The sequence below is a fragment of the Nelumbo lutea genome, chromosome 6 (assembly GCF_056320005.1).
Source record: "Nelumbo lutea isolate HS-2025 chromosome 6, American lotus-T2T, whole genome shotgun sequence".
Lineage (NCBI taxonomy): Eukaryota > Viridiplantae > Streptophyta > Magnoliopsida > Proteales > Nelumbonaceae > Nelumbo > Nelumbo lutea.
Window position 1 is genome coordinate 34,297,956 of NC_142689.1, and position 16,725 is coordinate 34,314,680.

At 38.1% G+C, this 16,725-nt stretch overlaps 1 protein-coding gene across 6 annotated transcripts in view; it reads left to right on the plus strand.

Annotated features, from left to right (window-relative positions):
* The first annotated feature begins 2,298 nt into the window (after nt 1–2,298).
* Nucleotides 2,299–16,725, plus strand: part of LOC148848471 (tobamovirus multiplication protein 2A-like) — a 28,694-nt gene continuing 14,267 nt past the window's right edge. The window contains exons 1-6 of one of the 6 annotated variants that reach the window (XM_088949947.1): nt 2,366–2,517; nt 2,616–2,703; nt 2,951–3,255; nt 8,456–8,555; nt 9,774–9,854; nt 9,936–10,040. In XM_088949947.1, coding sequence (XP_088806073.1) covers nt 3,017–3,255; nt 8,456–8,555; nt 9,774–9,854; nt 9,936–10,040 — 525 coding nt within the window. In that variant the 5' untranslated portion in view covers nt 2,366–2,517; nt 2,616–2,703; nt 2,951–3,016. Of the gene's footprint in view, nt 2,704–2,927; nt 3,256–8,455; nt 8,556–9,773; nt 9,855–9,935; nt 10,041–16,725 lie in introns of all 6 variants that reach the window. The other 5 variants (XM_088949946.1, XM_088949948.1, XM_088949944.1 and 2 more) reach the window with 5 other exon arrangements.

Sequence of the window (16,725 nt, forward strand, 5' to 3'; positions counted from 1 at the left end):
ATCTGGATATGGAAGAAACGCCGAGTTCCAAATACTGAAATACATCCATCTATTCTTTACCAAAAATTAAAAAAATATATATATGAGAGAAAATGAAACATAAATAAGAAGCCAAGGGCCAAAACTTCACCTTTTTTTGAATAGAGAAAGTGACGAGCTGAGATCAATGCTGCTTTCCCTCTCATTTTTGTTCAATCTTCAAGATTTGAGGAACAACAAAAGGCCCGAGGTGAAGTTCAAGTGTCGCCGTGCCAGTCTAAAGTAGCAAAGTGCGAATAGAGGATAAGAGGAACATAAACTAAAGAGTGACCAAGTGAGTTCTACGAATGGTGACGCTATACGGTGATTTCCGTCTTCATGAGAAACTTTCTCAAAGAAAGAGAAAGTGATGATTGAGTATTGATTAGGGGTGCTCACGGTTCGGTTAACTGAATCGTGGGGTATTTTTTAAATTGAATCTATTTGATCAATTTTTTTAAATATCCAAATCGAAACCGAATTGATGCATCCGGTTAACCAGGGTTTGGTTTTTTGGTATTTTTTATGCGCTTATGATAAAAAAAAAAAAAAAAAAAAAAAAAAAACTGAAATTGTTGGTGGTTGCTGGTGCCAAATTGGTTGGTGCCAGTGGTTGTTGTCGAGCATTGCCTAAAGTGAGGGCTTGAGAGGTGGCATGACTGGCACCTAGCGGAGATGTAGAGAGGAGAGGTGAGAGAGAGAGAGAAGAGATGGCATTGGACCGTTGGTGCTTGCTTGCTGGCAAGGTGGTGATCGGCATTGCCGCTTGCTGTTGCCGTGTTGGTGGTTGGCACGGGCCGCATGGGCGTCTGGAGTGAGGAATAAGAAGAGTTAAAATCCTAAATAGAAGAAGAAGAAGAAAAGTTAGAGACTAAGAAAAAGAAGAAGAAGAAGAAGAAAAGAATTGTCAGCAGTTATAATCTATGGTAACGGTTGCAATGTTTTGGCTTTGCCGTCTGTTGTGGCATCCTATTATCGGCTCTTTGTAGTATTTTTTGGGGACTTCTCTTGTCATTTCTTTTTCCGTTCGTAATGGATTGGAGTTGTACTTATCTACTTCTATTAGTGATTTAATTTACCTTTGAAGTTCGTTATGTTCTCTTTCATCCATTTATATATTTTGTTATTCTTCACAAATTGTATCTAGGTTGTGATTGATCTTGTTGTCAATTCTGTATTTGTATTAATTTCTTGAATGAGTGAAATATGCTTTAAGCCTTGAAGAAAAAATAGAATGTAGATAGGATGGATATAAATTATAATTTACTTTTGTTTTAGATTTGACACTTGTCTTATTTGATCACGAGAAATAAAACGAAAATCAATCAAATAAAACACATTGTCCTTACTTTGTATTGAAAGATGATGGAGATAAGACGAATCATTTATTTTGGAGCGAGGTTGGAAAGAAGATAATATGGTCCCCACTTGACATGATAAAGAATTGATATAGGAAGAAAGTGATATATAATTTGGATCAGGAAAGTTTTTCCTAGATATCTAATTTGTAGATACAAACTTTGCACCGCCCAGGCAGCTGAATAAAAAATTATAAATTTTGAATCATACAAAGCATAAATCAAAATCACAAATAAATAGTACAAAATTTGTTTTTGAGTTAGATTTGCAGAGGAAACAAACAAAGCCTTCCATCAAATTGCCTCCTTCACGCCTAACATTAAAACTAATAACTATTGTTGTACTTACTTGTCTTTTGAATGACAGGTGGATGTGGAGAGTTGAGATCTTCTGCCGATAAATACTGTTTTAACCCTCTACCAATTTGATTTAACACCACACATCTCACCATCAGTTTGCATCAGTTTGGGACCCATTATGTATGAGATGCGTGGTGTGAGATAATGTTGGCAAGAGTTGAAATGTAATTTGTTGACAGGTGATTCGGACTATATCGTTAATTTTTCCGCCAAATATATTGTTATCGCCCATGTGTTATTGATAAAGGTCGGTCGTATTTGTTAAAAAAATCTCGTTACCTCCCAACTGCCGTCCCTCTTCACGTTTTTTCTTCATTGTTTGTTAATACGAACTTTTCGATTATATTTCAAAGCGATTCTGATCGTCAAAAAGTTTTAGTTACCAAAATACCCCTCTTATGATGCGTTAATACACTTGCACAAATGGACAATAGAAAAGATAGACGAGGTCTTCCATGTCATTTAACAAAATAAATGCTTACCTGGTCTGGAAGACTGGAACTGTATCCCACCATATTACTCTGATATTTCAGCCTGTGAAAAGCATCCAAGATCTTGCCACGTGTCATAAGCCAACTGTTCTTTCTCTTTCATACCTCATTTTTAGAAATTAAAAATGGAAAAACGATAAAAGGAATTAAATTAAACGAGAATTCGACCATTTTTTTTCCTTAATTCGGCTACGAAGAATTCTCCCTCCTTGGCCCTTGCAGCTTGCAGGTCTCCAGATTTTTTATCAGAGCCTCCGAAATTCGCAATCCAAAGCTCGGAAGCATCTGTGGTAACTCTAGGATCTCTTTTTGATTTCACTGGGTTTCATTTGAGATGTGAAATTCGATGTTTTTGCAAAGGAAAATTCAAGAGAATTTCTGTTGGTAGACGGTCTAACTGGATTTGGGAGGATTCTCTATCATTCTTGTTTTTTCCTGGGTCATTTTAACAAAATTTCGCGAAGGAATCTCGAAAGGTACTCAGGTCCTATTGCATGTAATATCTACACTTTCGATTATCAGAGGAGTAGAAGAATTTTATTTGATATTGTCTAATTACGTAAAAGTGTGAAAAATTGTCTTTTATTTGTGTTTCCGCATTTTCTGATCTATAGTTCCTTTAAATCTTCAATTGAACGATGTTTTAATGAGAATTATCGATTTCATGTTTCATGGTGGTGAATTACTATTGATCTTGGAGGCCAATGCGGATTTCTGTTGAAGGGAATAACTAAGGCCATGAAATAAAGAAGCGTTTTTGTTTGAGGAGAGCAGAACGAAGTCGAAAAGATGTCGTGCAGGGGGTGCTTCGAATGCTTATTGAAGCTTCTGAACTTCTTGTTGACGCTAGTTGGGTTGGCCATGGTAGGTTATGGCATCTACTTGTTAGTCGAATGGAAGAGAGCTTCTGATGATACGAATTCCCCTTCGCCTCTCAGCGACAATCATGAATTTATAGAGCTCGGTCGGCCTATGCTTTTGGTTGTGTCTCTATCTAGCAATATTCTTGACAAACTACCGAAAGCCTGGTAGGTCAATCTCTTTTGGTAATCCGGTATAATGTTATTTTTCCAATTCCTGACAGATTGTTCGGTTTAAAGATTGTTGCTGAATGAGTTAATGAAGCCTTTGTTTTGTATTTGTTGAAAATGTAAGCAACTGGGTATATGAGGGCTTATAGCTTAAAGCCCTCCCTTGCGTATTTTAGCAATTTCCTGAGGGTATATACCAATAACCAAAACCGTTTTCACTTATGTTTAGTTCTAACAGAAAAATTCCCAGAGCATTGGCTTATCATATAAAGTATTTTCTTTATCACCATTCTACAAGTGCAAAGTCAGATGATTGACTTTCTTCTTTGTGAAATAATAGTAAAGAGAAGTTTGTCATGTGGTGCACATTTGGAGATAGTCGAGTGGTGGTGTGGGTGGATTGGAGGATGCTTGAAAACTTTCCATTACTCTATTTTAGTTAATGGAGTGGTTAGGGATTTCTTTCTGTCCTCTGGAGGATTAAGACAAGGGGGTTCCCTTTCTCCCTTCCTTTTTACTTTGATAGCTGATGTGTTTAGTAGGATAATCTTGAAAGCTGATAGTATGGATTTGATTAGAGGCTGGGGGGTAGGCAAAGAGGGCATTGTTGTAACACATTTACAGTTTGTAGATGATACAATCATTTTCTATGAGACAAGAGACCCATGGAAGGCAAGGAATTTGAAACAAGTGATAAAGCTGTTTCAATGTGTTTCTAAGTTGAAGATTAATTTCAAAAAGAATTGTGTGGTGGGTTTGAATTTGGAGCAGGAGTTGAGTGAGGTAGTAGAGTCCTTAGGTTACCTTACCTCTAGCTGGCCTTTGAAATATTTGGGAATGCCATTAGAGATTATCCTAGGGAAGGAAGATTTTGGAATCCTATAGTAGAACAATGCACAAAGAAGTTGGTAGTCTGGAGGAGAAATTATATCTCATTTGGGGGTTGTATCTCTTTAATAAATGCAACTCTGGCAAACCTTCCAATTTATTTCCTCTCAGTCTTTAGGATGCCACAAAAGGAGATTGTGAAAATAGAGAAAATTATGAGGGATTTCTTGTGGGAACCTGGGGAAGGCGGGAAGGTTCATGTGGTAGGGTGGGAACTAGTGTGCAGGACGAAGGAGCAGGGGAGTTTGGGATTAGGTAACTTAAGGAAGAAAAATACAACCTTGTTGGGTAAATGGCTGTGGAGATGGCCTTTGGAAAGTGACAGACTTTGGCACAAAGTTATAAAAAGTATTCATGGAAGTGTAAGTAATGGTTGGGATGCTGGTGTATCTAGGAGAGCTACGCTGAATTCTCCTTGGAAGGCCATTCGTAGTATTCTTCCCTTGTTCTTGAACATGGTTATTTATGATGCTTGTAATGGAGATAAAGTTTTGTTTTGGGAGGATATTTGAGTTGGTAACTCTACACTCAAGGACCTGTTTCCCTCTTTTTTTCCCCCTTTTTTGTCTAAAAAATGAACCTATTAAGAGTTTTGTATCCTTTTCCAGTTGGAATTTGGGTTTTAGGAGGGATTTGAGAAACTTTGAGCTTGATCAGGTTGCTTTGCTCCTTAAGACCTCAGATTCAGTTTGCTTGGATCCATCTAAACTTGATGGTCGCATTTGGATTCCTAGCTCTTGAAGCTCCATTACTGGTGCTTCCTTTTTTTCTTCCTTGTGCTTAGTTCCTAATCCCCAACCTTTCCATTACAAGGAATTTTGGTCCAAACCTATCCATCCAAGAGTGGGAGATCTTTGTTGGGAAGTGTTTCTTGGAAAATTAAATACTTTGGATGTCCTGCAAGTTAAAACACCTGGTCTTTGTAACTCCCCTAACTGGTGCACCCTCTGCAAAGCAAATGGGGAAAGTTGCTACCACTTACTAATATCCTGTCTTGTTGTTGTATGTCTTTGGGATAAGATCTTTGGTCTTTTTGGTTGCAGGTGGACTGATCCGGTGCAAATCAATAGTCTGTTTGACCCTTCAACCTTTAGGTGGCCAAAGAGAAGGGGTAGAGTCTTGTGGAGGTGTGCTAGAGGTGCTTTGGTGTGGACTGTTTGGGAAGAAAGGAATGCTAGAATCTTCAACGACAAGGAAAGGGATGCGACTAGTGTTTGGGAAAGCATTTTAAATAGGGCCATAAACTGGGCAAAGTCTTTGGACCTCTTTTCTTCTTTCTCCTTGGATGACATCTGGAGAAATTGGGAGCAAGTAGCCAACAGTTCTATTGCAAGAAACAAACCAGTGGTGGAGTGGAGGCCTCCTGAAGAAGGTGTTTTGGTGGCAGTAGTATAGGTAACCCAGGGCCGTCCGGAATTGGGGGTCTTTAGAAATGCGGAGGGCTAGATTGTAGCCTTATTTTTCTGGATCTAGTGGTGAGGGAGACTCCATTAATGCAGAACTTCAAGCTGTACTTAAAGGAGCAGAGATTGTGAAGGATTTGAATGTGGGACATTTGATAATTGAAGGCAACTCTAAACTGGTTATTGGTTGGCTGAAAGCGCTGGAAACTGTAGCTTGATCCTATAGGGGGGGCTATAAGAAGATTCAAATGTTTAACTTCTAATATAACAGTCAGAGTTCAATTGGAAAGAGGATCAGCAAATGGGATGGCAGATTTTCTAGCCAAACAAGGTACATAGGAATCAGTTCTTTTGGGCTTAACTGTAAGCTGTATGGTAAAGTTTAGAGGCGGCATCTCACACCTCATTGTGGGGATTTTGTTCTTTGTAACCTTTGACTTGTGATTTTAATTAATAAAATTCTATTACTTATAAAAAAAATCCCTATGAGAGGTATGGCAGCATTGCTATATTTGTCAATCTGGATGTATGAAAGAGTGGTTTTGAATGCATCATATCTTCTACTTGTGGTAGGGGTGTTAGGTCAGGTTTAGATCAGCCCTAACCCAACTTGAGTTGTTAAACCTCCAAGGCTCCAACCCTAACCTTAACCCAACAGGTTGGTTCAATTTCTTTAAATTTGCTAAAAATGTTCTTACTTTTCAGGCATAAGATTAGTGGATTAAAATTAATTGACTTTTGAATTAGTATGTACACGGGGGTAAAGATAAAGTTATAATGCCTTAGGAATGGAGAGAAGTAAAAGACTTGCTGCTAAACCATCCCTGGAGAAATTAACTTATAGAGATGAAGTAAAATGGAGGCAAAGAGCCAAAGTTAAGTGGCTGAAAGTGGGAAAACACAAGTTTTTTTCCACAAGATGGTTAATGCTAGGAAAAGATTTAACCACTTGGAGAATAGATGGGTAAACTTGCTATTGTTTAAATTAATGTGGTTTTACCTCCCAAAGATATGATATACAATTCTTTTTCCAAGCTGCGAGTCATTTTGAAAACCTTTCTATAATGGGATCCAAAACATTGAAATTTTGGGATTGATAATTGGAGTCCGAGGAAGCTAAAAAACCATTCTATCACCACACACCTCAAAATTCTAGCATATCTCCCAATCATGTTCAAACATACTGTCTATACTGATTCCTACAATACATCCCTTGCTTACATTGATATTTAAATTTGGAATACACTAAAAATACTTGATTATTACCAGCAAAATGGAGCTACTGATGTTGCTTGCAGCTTTGGAGGTACAGGGGTGAAAAATAATAATAACCCAAGCTATGATAATTGCTTGTACATGACATTTGGTAGTAATATGAGTGCTGCAAACAATGTCACAGCATTTCTTTCAAGTTCACCATCTATAGACTTGAGTATTTCTGCATGGATGACTGGTTTCCTACTTCTGAATTTTCTCTCATTCTTCTGATTCTCCTTCGGTGTTAAAAGAAGCCTGGGAAGACGTTTTGAAAGAAATATCCTGTCACATGCAGGGAGATGTGTCCAAGAAGGAAGTTGCAATTCAAAGTTACAAGTGTTGTAGAGCAATCTATTCGTACTCGTATTAATATGATACTGGAATATTGCATTAGGATGTAAATGCATGCATAGTCATTCAAATATGTGCTAGTGTGAGTGTGACATCATAGTTGGTTATAGGTTAAATTTTGGTGTCATTTGAGTTACTGTCCCTTTGGCTATCCTTTCTATGTCTATTCTTGTCAAATAAAAGTTGTAAGTTTCTAGGGGTCATTTTTCACTTGCCATCTTCAATTTTTCCCATTAAGGTAACAGATTTTAGATTTTAGACCATGTTTATATCTCGTGAACCATCATTATATGCTCATGAAATGTGATATAAATCTTCATAATACACAGTTCAAACTTGATTCTTCTCCTGAATAACTTAACTGTCAACTATAACTATAAGAAATGTCCCTCTTCTATTGGTTCCAGGTGCATACCTATATTTGCCAGTTTGATTCCACATTTGTATGAAGTCATAACGACTTTGGACGTGTTCGTGTAGTTTGTTAATTTATCTCTCTTGTAGCCAAGACTACACAGCTAACACAATATGTCTCATTGAGACTCGGAAAGCATGGCTTTAAATGAATATGCCTTGTTTCCTTTATTTCCCCTTCCTGGATTGGATGGGTTTGGGGTGGGGGATGCTTAAGTGGGCACCGATCAGCAATGCTCAGGGAAAGGATATGCAAAAATTACAAGCAGAAATAGGTATAACGTAGGTCAACCAGACAGGAAATTGTGTAGGGCAAAGAAAAAAATATATTAGGGCCTAAATAAGAAGGTAGAAAATTAGAAGTCCCATTTGAGATACAAGATTGAGCTCTGGAAAAATTTTGGTGTTTGCACCAAATAAAACCATTACCAAACCATTGATTGATAAACCACTTTGAGTGGAACACACATCATTTGGATAAAAGGTGGTTTGGATAACTTATTTCGTAAGATGGGTCTACTCTGTGTATAGAGGGGGCTAAATCTGGGATGAAAGAAAATATGAGCTTATGTATGTATCTTGGGCTGAAGTTATCTGATGATGCAGATTCTATATTGTATTTTTTTGTTGTTTTATTTTTCCTGGGTAGCACTGGGCACCATTTTCTATTGTCTCCTTAATTGTCCTTAATGGGATGGGCTTAGCTTTATTATTTAACATATTAATAAAGCCCCTTCGATCTGTTGTTGATAAGAAAAAGCGATATTGTGACATGTAAGTTAGGGGACATAAGAGCGTGAATATTTCAATTTTCCATGGTCTCATGTGGCATGTACATTGAGCAGACAGAAGTAACTAATATTATCACTGTTATGCTCTTGCAGGTTTATATACTTGTTCATTGCTATTGGAGTTGTTATCTTCGTCATATCTTGTTTTGGCTGCATTGGAGCTGTAACAAGGAATGGCTGCTGTTTGACTTGTGTATCCTGATTCTTGACGTATTATTTTCCTCAAATATTTATCATTTTTTTCTTATCCTTTTGTCTTTTTTTTTTTTAATTTTCAACCATGGTTACTGAATTTTCATTAATAGATTTAAATTTACCTGATATTTTCGGTAAAAATTACTTGATTTTTCCTGAAAATGTGCCTTTATTTATTTTTGCAACAACTAAGCTTTTCTTTAATTTTGTATAGGTGATACCAATATTTACCAACTTTTATTTATTTATTTATTTTTAATTTTGGCAAGCATGGTTAGTTGTTATTTGATTAACAAATTACAATTTACCTGGAATTTTCAAGTATATCATGAATTATTTGATTTTTCCCAAAAAAGTTATGCTTTTTATTTATTTTTGCAATAGTAATGTTGTTTTTTTCTTGTTTATAGGTGATTCCAATGCTTTCCTTCCGAAAATCTTGACAAATTTACAAGTTTGTATCAATGTGTAGTTACTTGGAACTTGGAAGCATATTCTTTGATCATTAAAGCCAATCAGGAAAGTTTTACTTGGAAGCATATTCTTTGATCATTAGAACCAATCAGGAACGTTTTATTAATCATGGAAAACCCCTGCTATTAAGTGCTAATAACAGGGAAGAATATTTTGGGCAATAAATCCAATAGGTGGAGCAATAAACAGAAAACAAAAACCAGCAAGTTCTGGCCATGTCCTTTAAGATTACAATCAGCAAGTTATGTAGCAAAAGCTGTCCATGGCCCTGGCATTCCCCGTCCAAATTGTTGTTTCCCCACTCCAGCTAGAAAATCATCCAGCAAATTATCTGACCTTGTGATTGGGTTTTTCGGTTGGACAGCTAAGATCCCAAGGACCCTTTCAGCTGCATGCATCTAGCTAATAACCACCTGGTGATCTCCTTGAGCCTGCAAGTTACTCCATCCAGAAAATATTCATATGTGAATCCCTGTAGAAGGGCTAACAGCTTATCTTTATGTTCTGTTCTTTCGCCAACTGGCCCAGAAAATCTAGGACAATATTTCCTTCATGATCCCTAGTTAATGGAGATTATTTCTAACTAAATTTAGGATAATAGATGGTAAGTGCATCATTTTCCATCATATTCTTTTTTTTTTCAATTTTGGTAATTCTAGAAATTCCAAGATCCAAAAATTGCATCTTTTCTTTTGTTGCCTTAGTTTCTTTTTTATGAAATGATTTACTTAACCAATGACAGTATTCTGTATTGTTGATTTTGTTGATTTTAGTGGAGCTTGGTTGTGCTGCTTTTATATTCTTTGACCATAGCTGGAAAGATGTAAGTATCATCACTTCATGTGGGTTCTAAATTGCCTGCTTTACATAGTTTGCTATGCAGTTACTAAATATGGTTCTCCAGGCACTTCCAACTGATAAAACTGGAGATTTTGAGATGATCTATGAATTCCTGAAGAAAAATTGGAAAATTGCAAAATGGGTTGCTTTAGGAGCTGTCATATTGGAGGTAACTTAAGCACACACCAATGTATTAAACTCACATGGAATTCTATTATTTTCTTTTCCGGAACTGGACTGGTGATATGTTGATATGAGGTCAAATTTCCTGATTTTTTTCACTTAAACTTTCCAAATTCAAGCCTTGATACTGGTTCCATGGATGTATATTAAAAGGACTAAAAGATCCTGAGGTAGTGTGCCCTTTCATGTATATGTTTTTACAAAGAACTGATCAAAAGAATATACTTTAGCATATAAAATATTTAGATGTATTATATATTTATTATGCTAAGTATTTCCTTTCCTCAATCTTGATGTTGGATCAAAGGTGAAAAGAGAGACAAGAATGAATTGACGTTTAAGCTTACTATTCCATCCTTGTGAATGAGTCTTTTCATGATTCCTTCCTGGTTAAAATATGGCTGAGATAGGGAGACCCTTCATCTTTTTATTTTTTATTTTTTTTCACTCTAGTTGCTGATGTCCCAAGTAGGATTTTGTTTTAAACCAGATACAGTGGGGATAGTTACTGTCTTTAAGGTGGGAAGAGAGGGTATGGCATCTCCTCTAATGACAATATCATCTTTTTTTAAGGATCAAGGGGTTGAAGGGTACAATATCAATATTCCGCATATCTTAATAAAATCTCCTAATAGAATCTACATGCTTAGGATAAACTGTCGGAAGAGTGGTTCAATCTATTGGAGATATTTATAGTTGATTATGCTAGGATATTTTGGTTTAATCTCTCTTTTGGCTACATTATTTGGGTCTACGTCTTTGAGTGAATCCAATAGCTTATGAACCTTGGCTATGTTCCACATTGAAGATAATCAACACAGGTGACATGCTCCAATGGATGACTAAATGGTTTGTCTCTCATGTGTTTGCCCTTTGCTTGAAGAATGGTGGAAGTGCCACTAAATGTTTTGTTTTGGAATGCCTCGTCACATCAGATGTGGGGAGCTAATTCTTTAATTTGTTTGGATTCACTTGGGTTGCTCCATTGGAAGTGGTGGATTTGTTTTGAAATCATGTCTCATTTCCACAAGAAGAGGGAAGTTGCTCTGGCATTGTGCAAGGGCAGCAGTTTTATGGGGGTTTGGTGTGAGAGGAATGCAAGAATTTTTGAAAACAAAACCCAAGTGATTAGGGCTATTCATTGGGTGAAGACTACAGATGAGGTTAAGAGTTTTGATTGGCTTTTTTGATCAATCAAGAATTTTGGTTGACTTGATCTTAAGAGGCTGACATGCTGTGGATAGACTTACCATGAGATGTAATATCTGTTCCTTGGATATCTCCTGCTATTGGTACTTGGTAGCACTGAATTAAATTTTGATGGGAGTTCCATTGGGAATCTGTGTCAGTCAGGTATGGGACGGGTTGTCAGAGGTCATGGTAGGAGCACTTTAATGAGCTATTTGGGGCCAACTGGGCTTGGTAACTTTGTGAGAGCTGAACTGTTAGGCCTCTTACAAGGGCTGAAATTAGTATATAACATTGGATGGAATGGAATGATGGTCAAAAGTAACTCAGGTGGTTGTAAGATAGTTTTAGTCAAGTTCTGAAGGACTTTGGGTTTAAGAGATCTGGTTAGAGAAGTACTTTTGCTACCTTCCAATCTGAAATGCTTATTCAGAATTTCAGATGGATTCCCAGGTCTGCTAACAGTTTAGCAGATACTCTAACAAGGATGGGTGTTAACCAAGAATGACTTAGATTAAGGAATGCCACAGCTAGGTGAAAACCTGTAACTGTCTTGTAATGTAACCATGACAACCTATGGGTGTTGTTAGGGTTCCGTCCTACTTCTCTACGTCAATTGGAGTGTGGTGTTATGCTTTTTTTTTTTGAATGGGTAAAGTATATTTCATTGATAGTAAGAGGCTGTACATGAGAGTATGTACCAGAAGAACTTTATGCGCCTCTCCCCCCCCTCAAAAAAAAAAAAAAATCCACATCCAAAAAAGAAGAAGAAAAAGTAACATTTTAACCAACTTCTCAAATCCTCTATAGCCCTATTATTCACCACAGATTCTGGTGATATTGTCTGCTCGAAAATCCTCAAGTTTCTTTCTGACCATACGGACCACAGTACTGCCAGTGGAACTGCAGACCAGCAAACTTTCCCCTTCCTTGACAAGCCCAAAATGCCCCTCTTTCAAAAGGTCCCTGACTGAGAAGGGGCAGCACCAATGCAGATTAAGAGCCCTTGAAAAGTGGCTCGACAAAGCTGAGCTGAAGCTACAGTGTAAGAACAAATGTCTAGCCGACTCATCCTCCCTGTTGCAGAGCACACATGATCTGTCTTGGATAGGGTTACCCCTTCCTCAAAAGCAACATTTCTCTAGCACAACCACCCATGTGAAGAATTTCACCTTGGAAGGTGCAGCTGAACCCCAAATGGCCTTGCAGGGTAAAGGGTTCCTTGAAGTTCCAATGAGACCTTTATAGAAGGATTTAACTGAGAAAACCCTTGTGGGGGTCCACTTCGAAAGTCTTGAATCCTGATTCAGCACATCTAGAGGTTGGTTTTGCAGTAGAGCTAACATATCAGAAATCTGATTAATCTCCCAATCATTAAAACTCCTTCTAAAAGAAGGCCTCCAACAAATAGATCCACCAATCAACTCATGGCAGTCTGCCACCCAAGGCATTTCATTATCTGCCATGTTATACAGAGAGAGAAATCTGTCCTTTAAAGCAAAATCACCATGCCATGAGTCCAACCAGAATCTCACCTTCCTTCCATCCCCAACTTTGAAAAGCAACCCCTCACTAAAACTGCTGAAGGCTTTTGGCATGCCCTTCCACAGGCTGCAGCCATAGGAAGGGAGGGATCCTTCTGCATCCCATCCATTGCTGCTCACCCCATATTTCTCAGCAATTACCTTCCTCCACAAATTGTTTGGTTCCAAAGCAAACCTCCAGAACCATCTACCCAAGAGAGCTTTGTTAAACAGTTTTACTTTCCTTAGCCCCAAGCCTCCAAAAGACACAGGTTTGCAAACCTGATCCCAACTCACCAAGTGACACTTGGATGCATCCTTCCATCCACTCCACAGAAAGTCTCTCATCCTCCTTTCTATCTGATCATCCACCTCAGATGGGATAGGAAGAACAGACATGTAATATGCTGGGAGACTGGATAGCACACTCTTAATAAGAGTTACCTTCCCGCCCTTGGATAGGTACCTAGCCTTCCATGAGGCTAACCTTGAGTCAACCTTCTCTAAGACTGGAATCAACAGGGCTTTTGAAGTGCACTTGGCCCCAAGGGGCAGACCCAAGTACTTAGAGGGAAGCCACTCCACTTTGCAGCCCATTAGCCTTTCCAACTCAGCTACATTCTCAACATCCCCAACTGCCATTAATTCACTCTTTGCCAGAATCACTTTTAGGCCTGACACCACTTCAAACCAGTACAACATAGAACTCCAAATTGGTTACTTGGACAGACGAGGCATCACAAAAGAAAAGGGCATCGCCTGCAAATTGAAGAAGAGGAATTTCTATACCATTGTTCCTGACTTTGAAACCTTCCAAACACCTTGCTCTAGTTGCTCGATCTGTCAACCTGCTTTAACCTTCCATGACAACAAAAAAAGCAATAGAGATAATGGATCACCTTGTCATAACCCTCTACAGCTCTTGAAGTTCCCTTGAACAACACCATTGATTAGGATAGAGAACCTGGGGGTTGTCATGCACACCTTCATCCAGTTTCTCCACTTTCTACCAAAATGCATTCTAGCCGTTATATAGTTCAAAAGGCCCAATTGACGTGATTGTAGGCCTTTTCTAAGTCAATTTTTCACACCAATCTTATCCTGCTGCTTCTCCTTCCTGAATCAATTAACTCATTAGCAACTAACATCCCATCTTGAATGTGTTTGTTGTGCACAAAAGCCCCCTGGTAGATGGATATGAGGGTCCATGACACCCCTTAATCTTGAAGCGAGTATTTTAGCCAAGACTTTGTACACACTTCCAATTAAACTAATTGGTCGAAAGTCCTTCATCCCCACTACACTGCTCTTCTTGGGGATTAGGGAAATGAATGAAGCATTCAAGCTTCTCTTAAGGGCTACATCATGATGAAACTCCTCTAAAACCCGCATTAGGTCATGTTTTAAGACATCCCAAAACTTCTTGTAAACCAAAATAGTAAAGCTGTCAGGACCCTAGAGCGTTGTCCCCCTCCATTTCGTTTAAAGCTCTCTTTAGGGTTTTTCGAGTTCAACAGCTTGGAGATCAATCAGCGTGTTGAAATGGAGACCATCCAGAGTTGGTTTCACCTTACATGATTCACTATAGAGCTCTTCATAAAACTTAACAATAGCTTCCTTGATCTCCTTCTCCTAGTTCACTACAAAATCTCCTACTTGCAACCACTTGATGTCATTCTTCCTCCTTGCATTTGCAAACTTGTGAAAAAAGGCGGTCTTATTGTTCCCTGATTTCAGCCATAGATTAGAGCCTTGGATCTTTGCCTCCATTTCACCTCCTCCTGATAGGTTAAAGAGTCATATTCTTTCCAAGGTTTAAAATGTCGATGTTGGTGGAAATGTCGGTCATCCAAATATAAGAAACATGTCAGAAATGTCGGAAATATCGTATGGAAATACTGTAAAAATTATAGACATGGTGGAAACATTTTAAAATATGCAAAATATAGAAAGATATTTTATGAAATGATAAAAGAAGCATGGGAACACCTTTTTAAATTCTTATCTTGTTGCAAATCATTAAACAAAGCTAAGAAACTAAGGTTATAGACAAAAGAATATGTTCTGAAGTTGCCTTGTAAACTTTAAGATTCAGAGCTTCATGATAAAATGATTTAAAGCAAGATTTTAACTTGTAGAAAATGTAAATGATTGTAATAGATCAACCAAATAATCTATTACACAAACAAAAAACTAATATTTAACTTCATGTTTGAAATGAATATTGAGCTAGCTCAAAGTGGTAGTCATGTAAGCTAGGCGGACAATAAAGTTGTTACTTAACATATTTACAATATTATACCAACTTATGTTATAATACTATCTCTTGGACTCCACATAGTACTGGTAGTGTTCACTGGGAAATATGTTGATTCCAGTAAAATTTCACGTCACTACCCATGGAAATGGAAATATGCCATGGATATATTAGGGAAATTAGGGGCATTTTAAACCATGATTCTTTCTTAGCCTTGAGTCTCTCTCTTAGCCTCCTCTACAGCTTCGCCTTCCTCCTTTGAAATGACTTCAGCTATAATTTTCAAGCAATCAACTCTCCTTTTTTCATCTTTTGATGCCCTATCCCTCTGCCACTTCTTGATCTTGCCTTTCAGCTAATGTAACTTCTTGCTTAAGATGTGACTCACTGACCCTTCAAAAGGGGCCTCCGCCCACTAGGTCTTAACATTTGTTTCGAAATCCTCTGAATCTAGCCAATGATGTTCCAGCCAGAAAGGGTGAGCCTTCTTCCTTGGGGTTCTAGTTGTCAACTGCAATGGAATGTGGTCAGACATAACTCTCGACAAGGCTTCTTGAGAGGAATTGGTGAAGAGGTCTTCCCAATCTGTAGAAATAATGAACCTATCAAGTCTTACCAAAGAGGGGACCTCCTGGTTGTTGGTCCAGGTGTACCGAGCTCCACTCAAAGGTAAGTCATGCAATTCCTATTTGTGGATAAAGTCCACAAACATCTGCATCCCCCTATTTGTGCCCCTGCACCCCTTCTTGTCCCCCTACCTCAGAGTTGCATTGATATCACCACCAATAGCCCAAGGACCATCCCACTTCCGCCTTACTTCATTTAATTCTTCTCAAAAAGATTCTTTTAGGGAAGAAACGGCCGGCCCATACACCCCTGACACCATGATAGTTGCATTTTTTTTGCAACCACAGGAGCTTTGCTAAGATAGAGAAAAAACCCACCTCCATGTCCACAAACTTGAAAACATGACTATTCCAGATTAGTGCAATTCCCCTTGCCGTGTTTTCAGCTGGCACGGCCAGCCAGTCAAAAGGTTTAGACCCCTACACACTTCGTATCTCACCATGCTTTCACCTCTAAAGCTTCGTCTCCTGCAAAATTAGAATATCAACCCTCTTGTCTCTCAAAAAGCCACCTGCTACTATTCTTCTTCTGCCAAAGTTGAGATCCCGGATTTTTTTTTTGATAATTGAATAGATTTTATTAGATACCAAAGGTAATGTAATGATTTATGGAGAGAGAGAGAGAGAGAGAGAGAGAGAGAGAGAGGTACGATTGAGAGAAAAAGACACTACTGGCTGTCACCAGTCTTCTATTTATATTACTTTAATAAAGGAATAGAAATTACAAGTATGCCCTTGGCGGCACACCCTAGAACTAAAAAAAAAAAAAAAGAAAAAAGACAAGTAAATAATTGACAGTATCCTAAGAAGTCAGCCTACTGACAACAACTATAAAGTAACAATTAAATAAGCCTTACAGCACTCCCCTCAAGTTGGGCTGAATATGTCTATCATGCCAAGCTTGTCACATAACTCATTGTACCGCAAGCATGGAAGCCCCTTTGTGAGAACATCAGCAAGTTGTTCTTTGGAGTTGACATAAGGAATGCAAATTTCCCTTTTTTCCAATTTTTCCCTTTGGAAGTGTTTGTCCACATCAATGTGCTTGGTCCTCTCATGTAGGACAGGGTTGCTGGC